The sequence below is a fragment of the Hemitrygon akajei genome, chromosome 21 (genome assembly GCF_048418815.1).
Source record: "Hemitrygon akajei chromosome 21, sHemAka1.3, whole genome shotgun sequence".
NCBI classification, from domain to species: Eukaryota; Metazoa; Chordata; class Chondrichthyes; order Myliobatiformes; family Dasyatidae; genus Hemitrygon; species Hemitrygon akajei.
In genome coordinates, this window is record NC_133144.1 from 18,517,649 (window position 1) to 18,537,325 (window position 19,677).

The 19,677-nt window shown below is 45.4% G+C and overlaps 1 protein-coding gene across 4 annotated transcripts; it reads right to left on the reverse strand.

Moving 5' to 3' along the window:
* Positions 1-328: 328 nt before the first annotated feature.
* ctxn2 (cortexin 2) lies at positions 329-3,393 on the reverse strand. 4 transcript variants are annotated; one of them, XM_073024917.1, is made up of 2 exons: positions 2,879-3,393; positions 329-1,469 (listed from the first exon to the last, which is right to left on the reverse strand). In XM_073024917.1, the coding sequence occupies exon 2, from the start codon at positions 1,419-1,421 to the stop codon at positions 1,176-1,178; it is 246 nt and encodes an 81-aa protein (XP_072881018.1). In that variant the 5' UTR covers positions 1,422-1,469; positions 2,879-3,393; the 3' UTR covers positions 329-1,175. The 4 variants fall into 4 exon arrangements, with proteins under 4 accessions (XP_072881018.1, XP_072881017.1, XP_072881020.1 ...); XM_073024916.1 differs by having other exon boundaries at positions 2,962-3,384; XM_073024919.1 differs by lacking the exon at positions 2,879-3,393 and adding an exon at positions 2,622-2,863.
* Positions 3,394-19,677: the final 16,284 nt, after the last annotated feature.

Here is a 19,677-nt window from a genome sequence, read left to right on the forward strand (position 1 = left end):
ATCCATTTTCTTTAAATCTGAAGCAAAGACCGTCACATTGCTCATTGCCTTAACTTTGGTTTACGTTCAGTTTTATCTAGCCGGAGATTGCTCTGATTTTAATTGCCAACATTACTCTCTCACTAATATGTATAGAAATGGAAAAGCACATTCTGCCATTAGCAAGTTCTGAGTGGTCAGACACTTTAGTACAGTATTGTTTTTTATTTAATTGTTAACACTAAATTTACAATTCTGCATAAAATGATTTAAGCAGAAAGATAAAGCAGAGAGATGGTCGGGCAATATAATTAGTTCAGCCTTTTGATAGATTATGCAAATCAGAAAATGAATGGTAATATTAATTTATTGGACACCATACAGCCACATTTGTAATACCAGACTACATACTTTTGACTGATAACCTTGAATTTATCTTCACACAGAATATGCTGGATCACAATAAAGTGTTCCTAATCCACCTTTACTGGGAACTCTGTGAATAATACTCAATACAGATAATGTCACTCAAACCTTGGATCCAACTGCTCTAAACGGCAGATCTTTTTTCATATGATAATACAATATAATAACATTGTATTAACTTGTAAAATCTGCTGGTTCATTAATGAATTCCGACAATTCAAGATTAAAGTTTCTGCCAAATCCAAACTGCTGCCACACCAGTCTACGTGAACCAAAAGGAGAGTGATGTTGGCACATGCAATAAAATGAGATCAATGTAGGTGGTTGGTTGATGGTCAGTGTGGACTCCAGGGGCTGGAAGACCTGTTTCCGTGTCGCATGAATCGATAACGTAGAACAGCAGGGCTCAGGAACAGGCCCTCAGGCTCACAATGCCTGTCTCAAACACAAAACAAAATTAAGCTCTCTTCTGCCTGCACATGATCCATATCCCTGCACGTTGACATGTTCCTCTAAAAGCCTCTTAAACATCACCCTTGTATCTGCTTCCAGCACCATCCCCAACAGCCCAATCCAGGAGCGAGTAACGCTGATATTTCAACACCATGACGCACTTCACCAATAAGATGCCCCGCATTAAGGTCTCATGGATAAAGCAGGAACCATTCCATGACACCTTGGTCCTTTGGGAGCGCCGCTGTGATCCCACGGATCCCCTGATGCCATCACTGGAGAGCAGTCTGTGCACTTACAAGGCACTTCTCTTCATTTCAAGCCAAGGCATACTCAAAGGTCCCCTTCTCTAACCCGTCCATCCCATCTGCCCAAGTTGAGGATGGCATGCTGCTGTAAGGGTCGAGAAGGATCCGGAAACACCGCACAATGAGGAGGCCCAGGAAAATGAATAAGATGCCCACGAAAGCGAAGGCGGTTTTCTGCTCCAGTGTCAGTGGGTAGGTGTGCACGCTGCCACCGGTGCTGATGCCCAGGGAGCTGTTATAGTGATTGTTGATCATTGTCACAGGGTCGTAGCCTCGTAACAGTGGGTGTCATCGGAGTTAAATCTACCGGAAGTAAAAACATCATAATTAGCACGAGGAAGGCAAAGGAAACCCACCTGTTGATGCGGGAACTCTGCAAGGGTAACACAGCACTCAAAGGGGCAGGCAGCATTTATGGGTGGGTGAGGGGGGGGGGAAGTATAGGGTGAACTCTGCCAGTTGTTGAACACAAAACCTCCAACTCTGCCTCCCTTCACCCTTACAGCTGCAGAGTACTTAGTCCCATCATCAGCCATATAACAGCCCCCACATCATTAGAGATACTCCCAGCCTGCTACACACTGGTAGTGGATGGTGCCTCAGGGCATGGACCCCACTCGTGCAGAGGACAGTCATCCTCACAGACGTTAAACATGGTGCACTCACCCCCCCCTTGGGGTCAAGGTTAAAACCACTAGTAAACTTGGTTACAAGAGAGTTAAACAGCTGGTTACCAGGTCTGAACAGTGATGAGGGAGAGTGGATCAGATGGAGAAGGGGAATATATGACAGAGGAAGACAATGGACATGGATGGAGAGGATAGGGCCTGCAGGGGGAGAGGATGGAACTAAATGGGGAAATTCTACATGGACAAGATGGGGGAATGAGTAAGGATGGACAGAGTCGGACAAGGACAGGATGGGCAGTGATTGAAGGAGGTGTGGGGGCAAAGAAGGGAAGGAAATGAGAAAATGTGGGATGAAGTGACAGAAGTGTAGAAGGCAAAATGATGGGAATGAGCAGTGTAGGAAAAAGAGAGTGGATACCTGGATGGGAAGAGATGGGATGGAGAAATATTGGGTAGGGCTGCGATAGTGAGACGTAGAGTGGGATCGGGGGTTTCGATAAGGAACAGGACAGGGAGGCATAGGGTGGAAAGAGATCCAGGGGGAAGTGGATTGACGTACACGGACGGGCATTGCTGTAGGGTGAGATGGAAGGGGGAAATGAATAGAATGAGCAGGGGATGGGACGGAGAAGAAATTGGATGGGAAGTGATAGAGCGGAGGAGGGATAGAAGGGACAGGCTGGAAAGCGTCTGGAAATAACTCTTAAACTGGGGAGAGGTAGCAAGGTGGGGTATAGACGAAGAAGGTTGAGATGTAACGGATAAATTAGAGGGGGACGGGAGGGCGGAGATGAGGGAAAGAGTGGGGATAGGGAGACCAGGTTACCGGTACCGTGGTGCCCTGTGGCCGGTAGCCGCAGCCCCGAAGACAGACAGAGGCGCTCCCGGCTCCAGCCGACCTGTTGCGCATCTGCACAGCGGCGGCCGCCTGGGGACCCGCCTTCCGCAGCGGCGACTCAGGCCAAAGTTTGTCCCTCGCCCGCCATCTCCGAAGCTCGGCCGGCGGAGACTGGAAGCAAGAGTGGCCGCCGTCCTGCTCCCGTCCCCGGGTCAATGCGGGCGGCTGAGGCGGGGCATTCGCACCTGATGCGCCGCCGCCGCCGGGAGCTCCATCTGTCTCCCGCCGGTACAGTATTCGGTCCTCGGGATTCCCGCCCGTCTCCTACCGTCGTCCGAGACGCCCGCTGATTCTCCGCAGCCGCTGCCCGGTCCCTGGGACCCTCGTCCGTCTTCCGCCGACCGTCTGTGAAGTGGCGGCGGGCAGGGGGGCAACCGAGCCCCGGCTCTGCCCTAGCCCGAGTGAAGCAGGTTGTATCAGCGTGGCCATCTGACGGGTATAGGCGGGCCAGGTAACCTGGGTGGGGGGCGGGACTGGCTGTCAACGCTCCCTCATCCCGTCCCGGGAGCCCCGTCTCCTCCTACCCCCCCATCAGCTTTCGCTCTGCACCGCACCTGGTACCCTGGCATCTCTCAGCCTCATCGCCATCTGGCCGGAGATGATTATGCCAGTACGGGCTGTTGTCTGAAAGCAGTTCCTGCCCGTGCTCTCCTTCTCTATGAAGAACCCCAACACCCCTCCTCCGCAGAGGAGCGGACAGCCCCAGATGAGGTAGAGGGGTTAAGGGCGCTAGGCTGGGGGTGGGGGGGAGGGGTCGGGGATACTGGGCTTGGTTGGCATTGCCCTGCTCCAGCAACGCAATGAGGGGTGCAGGGCACCTATTACCACCTGTTCCTCCCAGAGCCCATCGCTGCAGGGCTTCAGTGACCCCGGTTCGATCCTGACGGCGGGTGCTGTCTGTGTGGCGTTAGAACCGCCGGGGGTGCTTCCAGTTTCCCTCCCACGTGCCAAAGATATGGGGAATTGGTGGGTTGTTAACTGCTGTAAAGTGCCCCTGGTGTACTGGAGAATCTGGGAGGGGGGAACGGATAGGAATGTGGGGAGAATAAAATAGGATTATTTAGACTTGGCGTAACTGGGTGCTTGATAATCAGCGTTGACGTGATGGATTGAAGGCCCTGTGCTCATTCTGTGACACTGAAAGATTTAACCATTCTCCTGCTTTTTACCCCATTCCTAAACATTTGCAGCCCTTAATGCCACCTGCAGTGCGTACCATTTACAAAAATGCCCAACGATTACTCGCCCAGGCTACTCAACAACTCTTCCAAAACCCGTGATCTCGACCAACAAGGAGGAGGGTAGCAGCTGCACAGGATCTCCCACCAGCCGCAGATTCTCCTCCAAGTCACACACCAGCCGGGTCTGAATCCTGGCTCGTCCTGCCCTCCCCACAGTCAAGCAGAACACCTTCACCAGGAGGACTCCAGCGGGCTAAATTTCTGGCTCACCGCCACCATCTCAAGTACTGTTCCCCCTAGGCCTCATGGGTATGCGGCCGCACCGTAGCCGAAATGCTCCCGCGCACATAGTCTTTGTTTCCACGCAGCTGGAAATTTCTCAACGTTTAAACATTTTAAGTGCCGCACAGTTTTTTAGGCCGCATAAACATTTTCTGCTCAGCGAAAAGGTTGAGCCACACAGTTGTGTAAAAAAAAAATTAGAGGGAAGGTTGGTCTCGAGCAGATAGGGATGGCCAATAAAAACCAGAGGGCTGGATTTTATAAATAACATAGACTCTGCTTCCACTGATTCTGGCTGGGCATTTTGTGCCCATAGAATCCTCTGCCTGAAACTGCTATGAACAAGTAGTTAATTGCATTCTTTTGTTGAGTTGCAAATCTTACCGGTGCGTGGAAATGTTTCTTCTCTTGTTATCTTTGTGAGTCTTCCATCAACATCACTGTTGAATCTTGATGTAGGGTCTCAGCTCAAAATGTTGACTCTTTATTCCTCTCCATAGATGCTGCCCGACCTGCTAAAACTCCTCCAGCATTTTGTGTGTGTGTTGTTCTGAAATTCCACAACTGTAGAATCTCTTGTGTTTATCGATATGTCTGGTGGTCCCAGCTTCTGCCATCTCCCCTCATCGCCAAACCTCGGCAGTACTGTAAACCTTTCACCACAGAGTGGTGTTTGCATCTGAGCCCCAAACACTTCCTTTGCTTCTATACTGTGCCTCCACAGATAATACTGAGCATCCCATCAACATTTCATTAAACTTCATTTTATTAACATTCTCACTTAAAAGATTCTGAACTTCTCTGTTCCTGATAAAGGTTTTAATCACTAGAACTCCATCACTACATACTTGTCTGTTTTAAATTCTGCCCAATCTATTAATTTGTTCCTATCTATCCTTGTCTGTTTCAAAGTTAATGAAACTTCCTAATTTCTGTTATCTTCAACTGTTGAAATGATAATCATCTACACTCAGTGTCCACTTTATTAGGTGCACCTGTACACCTGCTTGCTAATGCAAATATCTAATCAGCCAAACATACGGCAAGAGGTTCAGTTGTTCAGACCAAATATCAGAACAAGAAAGAAATGATCTCAGTGACTTTGACCATGGAATGATTATTGATGCCAGAGGGGGTGGTTTGAGTATCTCAGAAACTGCTGATCTGGTATGTTCACATACAACTGTCTCCAGAGCTTACAGAAAATGACGTGAAAAACAAAAAAATCTGTTGAGTGCCAACACGAGGAAATCTGCAGATGCTGGAAATTCAAGCAACACACACAAAATGCTGGTGGAACACAGCAGGCCAGGCAGCATCTATAGGGAGAAGCACTGTCGACGTTTCGGGCCGAGACCCTTCATCAGGACTGGTTTCGGCCCGAAACGTCGACAGTGCTTCTCCCTATAGATGCTGCCCGGCCTGCTGCGTTCCACCAGCATTTTGTGTGTGTTGATGAGTGCCAGTTCTGTGAATGAAAGCATCTTGTTCATGAGAGAGGTGAGAAGAGAATGGCCAGTCTGGCTCGGGCTGACAGGAGAGTGACAAAAACTCAAGTCACCATACATTACAATAATGGTGTGCGGAAGGGCATCTCTGAATGCACAACATGTTGAACCTTGACGTGGATGGGCTACAGCAGTAGACGACCACAAACATACACTCGGTGTCCACTTAATTAGGTACAGGACATAGACTGATGAACAGCGAGGAATGGTCCCAATACTAATCCCTGCCTCCACCCCATCTGGGATCTGCTAACGTTGTACTGTCATATCTCTTCAATACAACGTGCCGTCAATTCGGTTTAGCATCAAGCGAAGTCTATGGCATATCATCAAAGGCCTTTTAAAAAGCCCTATACAGAATATCCACTGCAATCCCTTTATCAGTACACACAGCTTCTTTAGGGGATTACATTAGCATAAATAGATAAAAATACTATTATATGTGTTGCCAAAATTACTGTATGAGAGTGGGCCAGACTGTGCTGAGTGATCTGCCATCTAATGGCAACTTCCAGGGCAGTGGTAGTAGATGAGAAGAATAGCCAAAAGCCTCTTTTAACCCTTGCCTGTTCTTTTGTCAAATCCGTGCTTGATGAACCAAAATGGCACTGGTGACCCATGGTGACATTCTGTAGGTTCCGTACAATACTTCTAAATATGCCTCTTTTGAATTACTTTCACTGCAGTCTGAAGCAGGTAACTTCCCTTTAAGCAATGTATTTTTAAATCAACTTAATGATCTACAGATTTTACGATTGAACTCCCCAGATGTTGAATTAAATTGAATTGAATTGAATTTCGGTTTGTTGTCATTTAGAAACCACAACTGCAATGCAGTTAAAAGATGTAACAACGTTCCTCCAGAATGATATCACAAAAGCACACGACAAAACAGACTACACCAGAAAATCCACATAATGTTTGGCAATCCACAAATCCAGAGTCCGGAGAGGCTGCTGCGTATTAATATCACGCTACCGTCTTAGCGCGGTCCCCGGAAAGGAGCTCCAAATCCACCAGACAAAACAAGACTACCCAGACACACCAAGCCAGGAGACCAACTCTACCACCCAACAAACCAAAAACTAGAGCTACAAGACCTACACAAAACCACATAGTTACAACAGTGAAAACAATACCATAATTGATATAAAAAAACAGACCATGGGCACAGTAGAAATAGTCCAAAGATGTTAAAAGACTTGTTGCGGTCAAGTTGGTGATTCTATTATGGTTATTATTTTGGATTTATTGAGTATGCCTGCAAAGAAATGAATCTCAGGGTTGTATATGTCCTTTGAACTTTGATTACTCTAATGTTCTCCTTGTTGGCTTCATTCCCAAAGACTAAAGTGTGACTTGTCTCAATTGCAGCTGATGATATTTGGTTGCATTCTCCCCTCTTTGTGCATTTTTATTAGCTCACTGGACCTGGAAGCATTTAGTGCAAAATCCCTGCCTTCCCTGCTCCGAGACATCTTCAAGACCTACCCTCTATATCCCTTCCCTCCAACATTCAGCCTTCCAATTCTGACCTCCACACTGTTCAATATAACCACCTGCAACTCTGAAGGACAGACTTCCACTTTATCTGCCCTAAAATAATCTCAAATCTGTTTGTTTCCCCAACCTCTCCAAGTAAATTCAACAATACCATAAGACTTGGGAGCCGAATCGGGCCATTCAGCTCATCAAGTCTGCTTCACCATTCCATCATGCCAGATTTACCTCCTAGTTCAACTTTTGCCAGTTTTTATTCCTACACTATGGACTATACTGAGAATTTTGTAGTGTTGTGGTTATTGCATAGTTGCTGTACTGAGGTGTATCTCCGACAGCACCTTGCAGAATCGTCACCTCTGTCCTGGGTGCAGTGAAGGGGCAAGAACACCATCTTCCCCAAGTTTCAATCTATGCTCACGGGCAAGGTTTTTAAAATCCTCTCTTGCATGAAAGTGGTTCAGGCCAGTATAACTTCAGAATGACTTGGATAGGTACATGGAGTAGGAGGGTTGGTGGGGTGGGGGGGGGGGGAGGTTGCAGCGGCTTAGAGGGATATGCGCTGAACGCAGGAAATTGGGACTAAGTGCGTGGGCACCGTAATCAGCATGGACTTATTGGGTAAAGGGCCTGGATTTTTTCCTGTAGTGCCCTATGACTCTATGAATGCCCCTTTCAATGTTTTCAGGGAAAATTAGAAATATTATGAGTGAAAGAACATATTAGAGAAGGGATATAGCAAAATCAGGTCTGGAAGAAAGACTCAGTCACTGTGAGGGTCTGGAGAACAGATGGCAAAGCCAATGGATACAGTATGTGCAAATGCTAAGACAGGTGGCTAGGTGAGTACATCAGTAAAGATGGAGAGGGAGGATGGGTCGACTTTAAAATTTAAGGTAGGACAAGAGCTGAGGGGAGCATATAGACACAACCTGCAGAGACATAGACAGCTGCTGGACAACCTCCTGAAACCAGGTAAGTTGGAATCTGAAAGAGATTTCCTTATGGAATTCCATAGAACCATTGAACATTACAGCACAGAAACAGGTCCTTTGGCCCTTCTTGGCTGTGCCGAATCATTTTTCTGCCTAGTTCCACTGACCCGCACCTGGACCATATCCCTCCATACATCTCTCATCCACGTACCTGTCCGAGTTTTTCTTAAATGTTAAAAGTGAGCCCACATTCACCACTTCATCTGGCAGCTCATTCCACACTCCCACCACTCTCTGTGTGCAGAAGCCCCCCCTAATGTTCCCTTTAAACTTTTCCCCCTTCACCCTTAACCCATGTCCTCTGGTTTTTTTCTCCCCTAACCTCAGTGGAAAAAGCCTGCTTGCATTCACTCTATCTATACCCATCATAATTTTATATACCTCTATCAAATCTCCCCTCATTCTTCTACGCTCCAGGGAATAAAGTCCTAACCTATAAGAGTTCTGGGAAGTTCCCACTCCTCACCTAACATCTGTAACTGGATTTAAACAAATAAAATTTGTAAATGATCTGTTGGTATGAGATAGAGAAGCACAACATCACTGATGGTCAGGAAAATTTCCTCAGGAGGGTATCCACACACGAGGTTTGGACACACAATATATCTACCTACATTTAAGGAGGAATTTTGTTTTTAGCCAGCGAGTGGTGAATCTGTGGAATACTCTCCCACAGACTGCAGTAGAGGCCAAGTCCGTGGGTATATTTAAGGCAGAAGTTGATAGTTTCCTGATTGGTCAGGGCTTCAAAAGATATCGCGAGAAGGCAGGTGTTTGGGGCTGAGTGGAATCAGCCATGACAGAGTGGCGAAGCAGACTCGATGGGCTGAATGGCCTAATTCTGCTTATGGTCATATCTCTGGAATATGGTCAGGGTTTGCTGTAAAACCTACCTTCCGTCACTATGTTGGTATAGCATCCATCACTATTGAACATGATGCATCTGAAAATGTAAAGAGTCTTACAGTAGTAATTGGAACTGCACCAACTTACAAAATTATGCATTTAGCCTAATTAAATAATTGCTTTATCTCTTTAATAATAATCAGCTGTTTCTTGACATTCCTGCTTTTCACTTGCATTGTAAAATTCCATAAAACCTGTTTCAGGAGGGTGACAGTGGCACAGAAATAGAACTTGAGGTAACTGGAGGCAATAAGAAATTTAATCCACAGATTTGGAGATTCATTTAACGTTCTGAATTTGTACCTGTTTAGTGTTACCAAAGGGACAATACGAGTCACAGAATAGATCTGGTGTTCCCCTTTGAACAACACACACAAAATGCTGGAGGAGATCAGCAGACCATGCAGCAACAATGAAAAACCGTAAACAGTCGACGTTTCAGTCCAAATCCCATGCTCCCATTTGAGCATATCATTTCAAGGCAGTACCAAGGAGTATGGCGCAGCTAAATATCACCTTTCAGACAAAGTTCTCACAAAGCTGTCCCAGCCAACACCTTTTCCTCAAGAATTGCTGGAAGATGGGTTTATTATGGATGAGTCCCCACTGGTCAGCATGGACATGATCAGCCAAATAGCCTGTCTACCTCTTGTATAAAAATGAGCTTCATATGTCACGTGTGTGTTGAAACATACGGTGAAAAGCATTGTTTGCACAAACACTGTCCGAGGATGTGCTGGGAGCAGTGTTGTAAGTGTCGCCATGCTTCCAGTGCCAACATAGCATGCCCACAAAAACCCTAACCCATACATCTTTGGACTGTGGGAGGAAACCAAAGCACCCAGAGGAAACCCACGCAGTCAGGGGGTGGGGGGGGGGGCGGAAATGCACAAACTCTTTACAGACAGCAGCGGGAATTGAACCCTGATTGATGGCGCTGTTACGCGATGCGCTAACCACTGCATACTGTGCTATGCTTCTCTGACTCCATGAGCGTAGTTCGGAAATCCTAAGGCAATTAGTTAATCAGTGCTGGTGGGATCTGATCATCTACAAACCAGCCAGCTAATTTCCTGTGTTACGAGGCTTCCAAAGTAGTTTTAGCTTTCATCTTAATATGCATAATTGTCAACAGGGCCTGACAGAGAAGGTGCAGGATTGAAGCTTTACTTGTCCTGAGCGTCCACATCAAGTTGGTACCATCTCAAGCTCGGAAGCCAACTCTTAGACTCGGGACAAGAAGTAATATCTTCACCCAGAGGACAGTGAACCTTTGGAATCCTCCACCCAAGAGGGCTGAAGAAGTTCAGTTACTGAGTATTTTTAGGACCAATTGATTTTTGATGTGAAGGGATGTGGAGTCGGTACAGGAAGATAGACCAGCCAGAACTTTATTAAGTGGCCTGTTCCTGTTTCTATATCTTACATTGCCAGTGTACTGACAGTGAGCCGCACTTCCATCTTGTGAAGCTCCGCACTAGGGGCTATCCCACACTAGCTTGTCATTTGGTTGTGAACGAGACTAGTAGTGGGGTAACCCTGCTTTGAGTGTCAGTGCAGCAATACTCTGAGTTGCAGGGCAAGATCTATTACTCACCTGGGGATGGAGCAAATACACAGGCAGCCTTCTCTTCATTTTCTAGCTGATGAAGGGGAGGGAGGGGTGAAGGACGTGGCCAGAATTTGGAAGCCCAATCCGGGCAACTGAGACTTGGAGCATGAGCTTCTTATTCACTCAAGGGATGCGGGCTTCGTGGCCTGAGCCGGTGTTTAATTATCCATCCCTAAACCCCAGAGAAGGTGGTGGTGAGCTGCCACCTTGAACCACTGCAACTCCTGAAGTGTGACACAGTCAGATTCTGTAACTCCAGAAACTAATAGAAAAACATGGCGGGAGGGATATGCGTGTCCACTTTGTTTTACTTTTAGTGAGGTGCACGCGTATACTGTGGTGGCATAATAACATCTGCCATTCACATATTTCTTACAAAGAACCATAATGAATTACGTAAACAACTGAAGGATGCATAATCAAGCAATATATTTACAATATTACTCAAACATTATTGAAATATTAAGTACACTACACTCCACCCTGCTTAGCTATAAACTCCAACTCAATATAGAAGCAATTCAACTCAAATATGTAAAGTATTGCTCTCCAGTCATCTAGATATATATATATGTATATATAGTAATATATAATGTAACTAATATACAGACATCTACTACATCATAGTAAATTTTAAATTGTTCCATTCAGGCCTAAAGATTTCATCAGTGTGGAGGATTTTTTACTCTTGTGGGGTAATGTTTTCCTGACGAGGGGGATTTCTCTGCTTGGGAGGTGAGGCACGTGACTGTGAAACAATCTCAGGGTCTGGGGCCTCCTCCATGGTGGCTGTAGGAGTTGAGTCTAGGACTGCAGGAAGTGATTCTGACAGCTGTGGACACCTTTCTTCTGGATGTGTTGGCCTCCCAAGCAGAGCATGGCAAGCTGCTCGATCTGTCCCAGGCCAGCAGGCGAAGCATTGAATCAATGGTTTCATTTTGACCATGCCCAGATGATCAGTATGGAGCTCCTCCAACACTTCAGCTCTCAGCTTGGATGGTACAACAACTGTCAATCCCCACATAAGGCAACCTCCATCAAGGCCAAGTTCATCCTGGCGCTGGTAAAAATGGGGGAACTGGGATTTCTACTGTTCATTCCAGCTATTTTTGGTTGCCATTTAGACCTAAGACAGTGTGGAAGTCTTTTCTAGTTTCCCATTGGATCACTTCTACATTAATAGGGAGTCTTCTGATTTGCATTAAAGAGAATATGGCAAGATAGGTGTCCTCTTTCATAAATTTTTCAGGTATTTCCGTTTCCAAGGGTAAATGGGACAATCCATCTGCATTTCCATGATATGTTGTCTAATCTGTACTAATGATTTCAAAGGGCGGAGCACAGTAGCCAGGTTTGGCAGTAACCTGTTATGGTAATTAATGCATCCTATAAAGAATCACAACTGTGGCATGTCCTTTGGCCTGAAGGTATCCACCACTGCTTAACCTTTCTCAGCACACTTGTGTGACGCTTGTGCTTCAATGGTGAGACCACAGTAAGTGATGTTTGGTTTTAAAGTACTCACACTTTTGCATCAGGTACTGAGCCCATAATCTTCTAATCTTTTTAACACAGTCTTGACATTTTAGAGATATTTCTACTCGTCCTTACTGGTAACAATGATGTTATCCAGGTAACACTGGGAGCCTCAGCAAGCTTGCAGAACCTGGTCCATCGCTTTCTGCCAGAGTGCAGGAGCAGATGCTACTCCAAAAGTAAGCCTATTATAGTGATACAGCCCTTTGTGAGTGTTTATGGTGAGAAACACTTTGGACTCTTCTTCCATCTCCATCTGAGGATAGGCATTATCTGTCGACTTTGCTGAAGTGTTTCCTCCAGAAAGGTTTGCAAAGATATCCCTAACCTGGGCTCCAATTAAGTTGCAGTTGTCACAGCCAACCACAGCCCCATAATGCTGGCCCTCCTGTTCCTACCACATACAAACCCAATTAGGCTTGCTGGTAGTTGTATTTCATGGTTACGAATATTATTCCCACAGGAGTTATCTTTTCTCCAGTATAAGTTCTCAGCTGGATACTGCAGGCTTTATTTCCATATCTTTGAAATGCTGTTCAAACTCATTTGCTGAACCAGTGTCGAATTCCATTAAAGTTAATTTGCCGTTCACTTCTGGTGTAAGCCATATTGCTGATCTCTTGTGTTACGTACCCCGTAACTGGGTCACTTACCAGCAAAGATAGAGAGGTCCGTTGAAGTCTGATGGTACTATTTTTAAAAGTATTTATTGATAAAGGGGCACAAAAATAAGATTAATGCAAACATACAGATAATATATGTCGTCAGTACTAAATCTAAAAGTGTGGGTATAATAATAATAAGAAATAGCTCTATCGTTGTCTAGGGGATAATGTATTGTCTGATGGAAATATAACAGTCACTGTCATTCAAGCTGCAGCGTTTTGGGTTTAAGAGAGACAGTTTAAACTTGCCCAGGTCTTTTATGATGCCAGTCCTTTGAGTCAGGGGAGTTGGTTCCCCCGTTGTTAGCTAAAAGCCGTTTTCCATGGTTCCAGCCACCAGTCCCAAGCAGCGGAACTGAACGCACGTGGCCTCCTTCAAATGGCTTCCCGCTATTACGGGATCGCTAGCGTTTCTTCTGGTGCGTCTGAGGGGCTGTTCCTACAGACCCTCTTTTACCCTGACTCGCAGGGTCGAAGATGTCAATCAGGTTGGGGTGATGCAATCTCTTTCTCACCCAGCCCACTTTGCCTGAGGGCGTTCACGTAGCATAGCATCTCAATTCACAAATGTGTCTCCAAGAGACAATGGCCATGTCCCGTAGCTTTACATCGCCGGGGAACGAGGCATTCCGCACGTCTCTCTCTCATTTCCTGGGTCCCCTGACCCAACCCAATAGTGATCTTGCGATTCTCACAAAGGAGGGAGCTGCAGGCATAACACCCCCTTTCTTCAACGCGTTTTTACCAGAGGTTAAAACGAAGTAGTACAGAGTCTTACAGGACTGTGGAATCTACCACAATACAAAAGCTTTTCCTTTTCACTACAGAGTAATACAGTTATACATCCAATTCAGCATCCAAACAGTTAACGATTACAGTGTCACTTCCTTTAATAGCTTAACATCTTGTACCTTACTAAAGTCTTACAGCATCAGACTTCAATTTAATAACCACCTTTTTTTTTCAGCAAACAAAACTAAAGAGTTGTGATCTTAAGCTTACGTGTATACTACAAAAGTTCATGCAAATACCAATCGTTATGTTGCTTTCAAACTTAACAGGCAGGCTTCCATGGGGATTGTCTTTTATTATTCACAGGCTTTGTCGAAATCCCTTAAAACCGGTTTCTGCTATTTAAAAATGGTGTCCCCATTAACCCTCGCCTCTTTTCCGGTTATTTCCCACATGGGGAGCTCGGGTAGCCTGGCAAAATAGGCTTTTTCCCGCTTCTTTCATAGGAGTTATTTTATCAACACTGTGTCCCAAACTTAGACCATCTTCTGAATTTCCACCCAATTCTTTAATTTTACGCAAGTTGCTAGCTTTCTCTTCAGGACCCTTCAGGCTATTAGTTTTCAGTTCGAACTCCTTGTTCAAGCAGCATTTGAAATTCTGCCTTTTCACACCACACTCTGGAATAACAATAGCATGAGGGGCCCCGTCATCTTCCAACTCAACCTGTAAGTGATCCGCAGGTTTTAAATTTTCTTCATTCGATTTGGGAACTTCATATTTCCCGTTTTCTTCAATGATAATATTCATCTCCCCATTAACTTTTAACACACCTTCGAGCACAAACACCTGGGAACTCTCACTTCCCACTATTACCAAGGTGAACCAAGTCTATCTGACCCACAAGGACGGCCGTCTCGTTCAACTGAATCAAATACCTCAGACTTTTTCTGAGCTCCGTTACTAGGTTCAGTACCACGTGCATCCCTATCTTGGACACACTCAAATGGGACATTGGCTTCTTCCAGGCTTTCAATACCCATACCCTTTTCAAATTCTAAATTCCCCTGATCCTCCCAGTTACTCTCTGGGCAACTCCCTTCTGGAGTAAACTCAACCCCACAGGCTGAAACAACCTCATCTGCCAACCCAGCAGACTTCTTCAAGGCAAGGGCACCCTTTTCATCTAGGACTGCCCTCATTTCATTATCGGGAACACCTTTAGAATTTTCAACTTCTTCAAACAGTTCTGCCAAACCAGACAGATCATCCCTGTCCAACTCTGGACCTCTTAACCGCTCTAACGGTTCCTCACCTTTATTTTCTGCCTCTAGAACCTTTCTCCTCGCTAAGGGAAGATCTACCTCCTCTCCCTTACCCTCTTTCACTTTACTACTCTTTGTTTTACCACCCTCTAAACCCTCGTGGTACAGGGTCGGTAAAAACGTCTCGGCCAAATCAATACTGGCCAGATTTAAACTGCTCTCGTTCTCAGCTGCCTCTCTCGACAGGCTGCGAGTGACCGCACATGCGGGATAGCTCTTAGAATCTAGGGGCGGAGCCTCAACACTCACAGGCTGTTTTGTCAGCGTCATGGCTGCCCAAACCTTACCACCTGCTAAATCGTTACCAAGAAGGACGTCCGCGTCAGTTCTCGGGAATTCTGATCGCACCCCGATTTCAACTGGTCCAGACACCAGCTCACAATCCATAATGACCTTATGTAAGGGCACTATATCTGTCCCTTTACTTATTCCTTTCACAGCTACCATTCTCGTCTTGCTACCAAACTCCAGTACCTTACTGCTGATCAACGACAGCTCAGCCCCTGTGTCTCTCCAGATCCGTACGGGAACTGGTGTGTCTCCCTCCCTCAAAGACACGGTTCCGTGTGACAGACAAGTCTCAGACCCTTCTCGTACTTTGTCTACCCGGGGCTCTCTTGTCGATTTACTGATTACCACGGCACATCCGATAGAGTCTGCTGCTTTCCCTTTTCCTGTCTCTTTCCTCGGAGCAAAGCACCGAGATGCAATATGCCCGCTCTTTCCACAATTAAAACAGGTCAAGCCCGGAAATCTCTGTCCGTCAGGCCTTTCCCCCTCAACCTTACCACAAGCTCCCGGCGGGACCTCTGCCTCAGCCGGTGGACTTTCTCGATCGTTCCCACGGTGTCTCTGGGAACTTTTATTCGAGGAAAACTTTGTCTTGTGGGTTAGGGCATATTCATCTGCGAACCTAGCAAATTCTGAGATGGACTTATTCGGCTTCTCATTCAAATACATCTGGATATCCTCTGAAACACAACCTTTAAATTCCTCAATCAGAATTAACTCCCTGAGATGCCAATAATCCTTGTCCACTATTTCTGCGGTGCACCAACTGTCCAAGAGCACACCCTTCTCATAGGCAAACTCGGTATACGTCTGATTCCACCCTTTCTTTAAATTTCTAAACTTTTGTCTATTCGCCTCAGGTACTAGCTCATAACTCCGGAGAATGGCCGCCTTTACTTTGTCATAACTCTCCTCCTCTTCCTCCTCCATGGACAATGCCGTATATGCCCGCTGTGCCTTCCCTTTTAACACACTTTGTAACAACGCCACCCACTGTTCTCTGGGCCACTTCTGATTCACGGCCACCTTTTCAAAAAGCAAGAAATAACTATCAACATCCGTCTCCTCGAACGGAGGTACTAACCTCAACTCCCGACTAACGTTAAACCGCTCTTCTCGGTCTGACCCCTGAACTCGTTGCTCTTGCCTTAACTTCTCCATCTCTAAGTCATGTTTCCTCTGTTTCTCTGCCTCCCTCTCCTTCTCAGCTGCTTCCAGCTGTTTTAACTGAAGTTCATGCTCTCTTTGCTTCTCAGCTCTGTCCAGCTCCCGTTTCACCTCTAACTCTTTTAGCTGGAGCACATGCTCCCTTTCTTTCTCAGCCCAGTCCCGCTCTAACTCCTCCTCTCTCTCTCTCTCTCAGCTCTTTCTAACTCCTTCTCTCTCTCTCTCTCTCGGCTCTTTCTTTCTCCTTCTCTCTCTCTCTCTCTCTCAGCTCTTTCTTTCTCCTTCTCAGCTGCTTCCAGCTGCTTTACCCTAATTTCATGTTCCAACCTTAATTTCTCCAACTCTAACTGAGCCGTCTCACTAGCTGGTACCTTTTCAGGGATATTTTCCAATACCTCAGCTGCAAACACATTCTTCCCAATATAATACTGAGTTATTGCCCTTCGCACCTCCCGCTTTTTCATTGACAACCTCACCTCTGTGAGGTTTAACCCCTTCGCCAAATTTATCAAGTATGATTTGGTGGCCGCCTCCAGCGCCTCCAGAGTTGGGTTTTCTATAAATTCCCCCACGTCCATCTTTGCTGGTTTCCTGTCTGGCTACCTGCATAACCAGATCCAAGTTTGGACTTACAAGCCCGATTCACTGGCCCTCCAATTTGGTATCAAATCCCGGATGAGCCCCCAGTTGTTACGTACCCCGTAACTGGGTCACTTACCAGCAAAGATAGAGAGGTCCGTTGAAGTCTGATGGTACTATTTTTAAAAGTATTTATTGATAAAGGGGCACAAAAATAAGATTAATGCAAACATACAGATAATATACGTCGTCAGTACTAAATCTAAAAGCGCGGGTATAATAATAATCAATAAGAAATAGCTCTATCGTTGTCTAGGGGATAATGTATTGTCCGATGGAAATATAACAGTCACTGTTAGTTCGTTCAAGCTGCAGCATTTTGGGTTCAAGAGAGACGGTTTTAAACTTGCCCGGGTCTTTTATGATGCCAATCCGTTGAGTCGGGGGAGTCGATTTCCCCGTTGCTAGCTAAAAGCCGTTTTCCGTGGTACCAGCCACCAGTCCCAAGCAACGGAACTGAACGCACGTGGCCTCCTTCAAATGGCTTCCCGCTATTACGGGATCGCTAGCGTTTCTTCTGGTGCGTCTGAGGGGCTGTTCCTACAGACCCTCTTTTATCCTGACTCGCAGGGTCGAAGATGTCAATCAGGTTGGGGTGATGCAATCTCTTTCTCACCCAGCCTACTTTGCCTGAGGGCGTCCACGTAGTATAGTATCTCAATCCACAAATGTGTCTCCAAGAGACAATGGCCATGTCCCGTAGCTTTACATCGCCGGGGAACGAGACATTCCGCACGTCTCTCTCTCATTTCCTGGGTCCCCTGACCCAACCCAATAGTGATCTTGCGATTCTCACAAAGGAGGGGGCTGCAGGCACAACACTTGTTAGCTTTCATGTTATAAATCTCAAGGCTACCCATTCCCGTGTTACTCTCAGCATCAGATTTTTCATCAACATCATGCAGATTAGTGCTCTTTCTGAAACTGCAGTTTGACTTTTCATCTTTTTCTCTTCCTTCTGCAGTTCATTTTTATTTTTGTCTATCCGATATGCTCTTTATATGTGTCCTACTTATATATGTGTTCTGCAAGTTTCATCTTTAAACCTGCATTGGTCTGGTGTACGTGAGCCCCTGCCACAATGGTAACTCAATTTGTTGGGCCAGGTATTCTGTTTAAATGTTGCAATTTTGTTTAGGCTCACTTTCAATCCTGGCAGCAACTTAATGGTGTCTCCAGCTACTGTTCCCATTGATACAGCAATTTCAATGCTCTTTTAAATATGAATTGTGCTCCAGTTATAACTGTTTTTGAGTGCTTTCTTGTAAGATTCCACAAACTAAACAATCTCTCAGAGTATCACTAAATTGGCAGTGCTCAAACAAAGTCTTCATTTGAGACACTTACACTGAAATGGAGTCCCCTTCCTTTTGATTCCACTTATGAAAACTAAGGTGTTCAGCAATGGTTTCAGTTCTAAATATTACTGCATTACTTTCACAATATCAGCAAAGCTTGTTTCAGCAGGTTTGGTTGGAGCTGTCAAACTTATAAACAATCCATATTATTGTTCACCTATTTCACTTAGTGAAGCTTGCATTTGCTTTTTATTGGCTATTTCAACTGCTTCAAAATACTGCTCAATTCGTTCATTTCACATCATCCAGTTATCTGTTGTGCAATCGAACACATCTATCTTTCTGATGTAGCCAGCCACTTCTGCTATTTATTTATCTATTATTATTCTCAACACCCGTACTCACTGTTTATGAACCATGAATTTCATCCATTTTCTGCCTTTTTTTTATTAAACTCAACTGTCTTCTCCCCTTCTAATGAAACATGCTGCACTTTTTAAAAACTTAACTGTCTCTCTCCTCTTCTGAAGAAAAACATGCTGTGCTTCAAGAAGTAGGTAATCATCTCAGGTTTGTTTTAAAATTTACTTGTCACCACTGTTATGCTTTGTAATTCCAGAAACTAATTGAAACAAAAACACAGGATCCAGGAGATGAGTGTCCACTTCATTTTACTTTTAATCAGGTGCACACATATGACATAGTGGCATAATAACATACGCCATTCATATTCTTCTTGCATATATCCCATTAAGTATTATGTAAACAAACAAAGAATGCTTAATCAAATAATATATTTACAATATTATTCAAATATTACTGAAAGATTAGAACACTACAGCGGGTTCACTCACAGTGCTGTTAGAGAGGAAGTTCCCAGTGACAGTAAAGGGATGGAATGTGTGTAGCTTGGAGAACAACAACCACTTGGTGGTGTTCCTCATGCTGTCTTTCTAGCTGGTAGAGGTGGAGGGTTTGGGCCTAGGGCACTATCCTAGCAGGAACTCCTGCAGATATGCCCTGTTCCTGAAAATCCCAATCCTAACCCTAATCCTAACATTCCAACCACCATAGCACATTCCTTTACGACCAGTATGATTCCAGCTAACAGAGAGTTTTTACCCCCGATTCCCATTGACTTCTGCTAGCTAGGGCTCCTCTCTCCCCTTCCCTTCTCCTCGCCTGTCCATCACCTCCTCTGGTGCTCCTTCTCCTTCCCTTTCTTCCATTTTCCTATCAGATTCCTTCCACCTTTTGCACCTATCACCTCCCAGCTTCTCATTTCATACCCCCTGTACCCACCTACTTCCCCCTCACTTGGCTTCACCTAACACCTGCCAGCTTGTA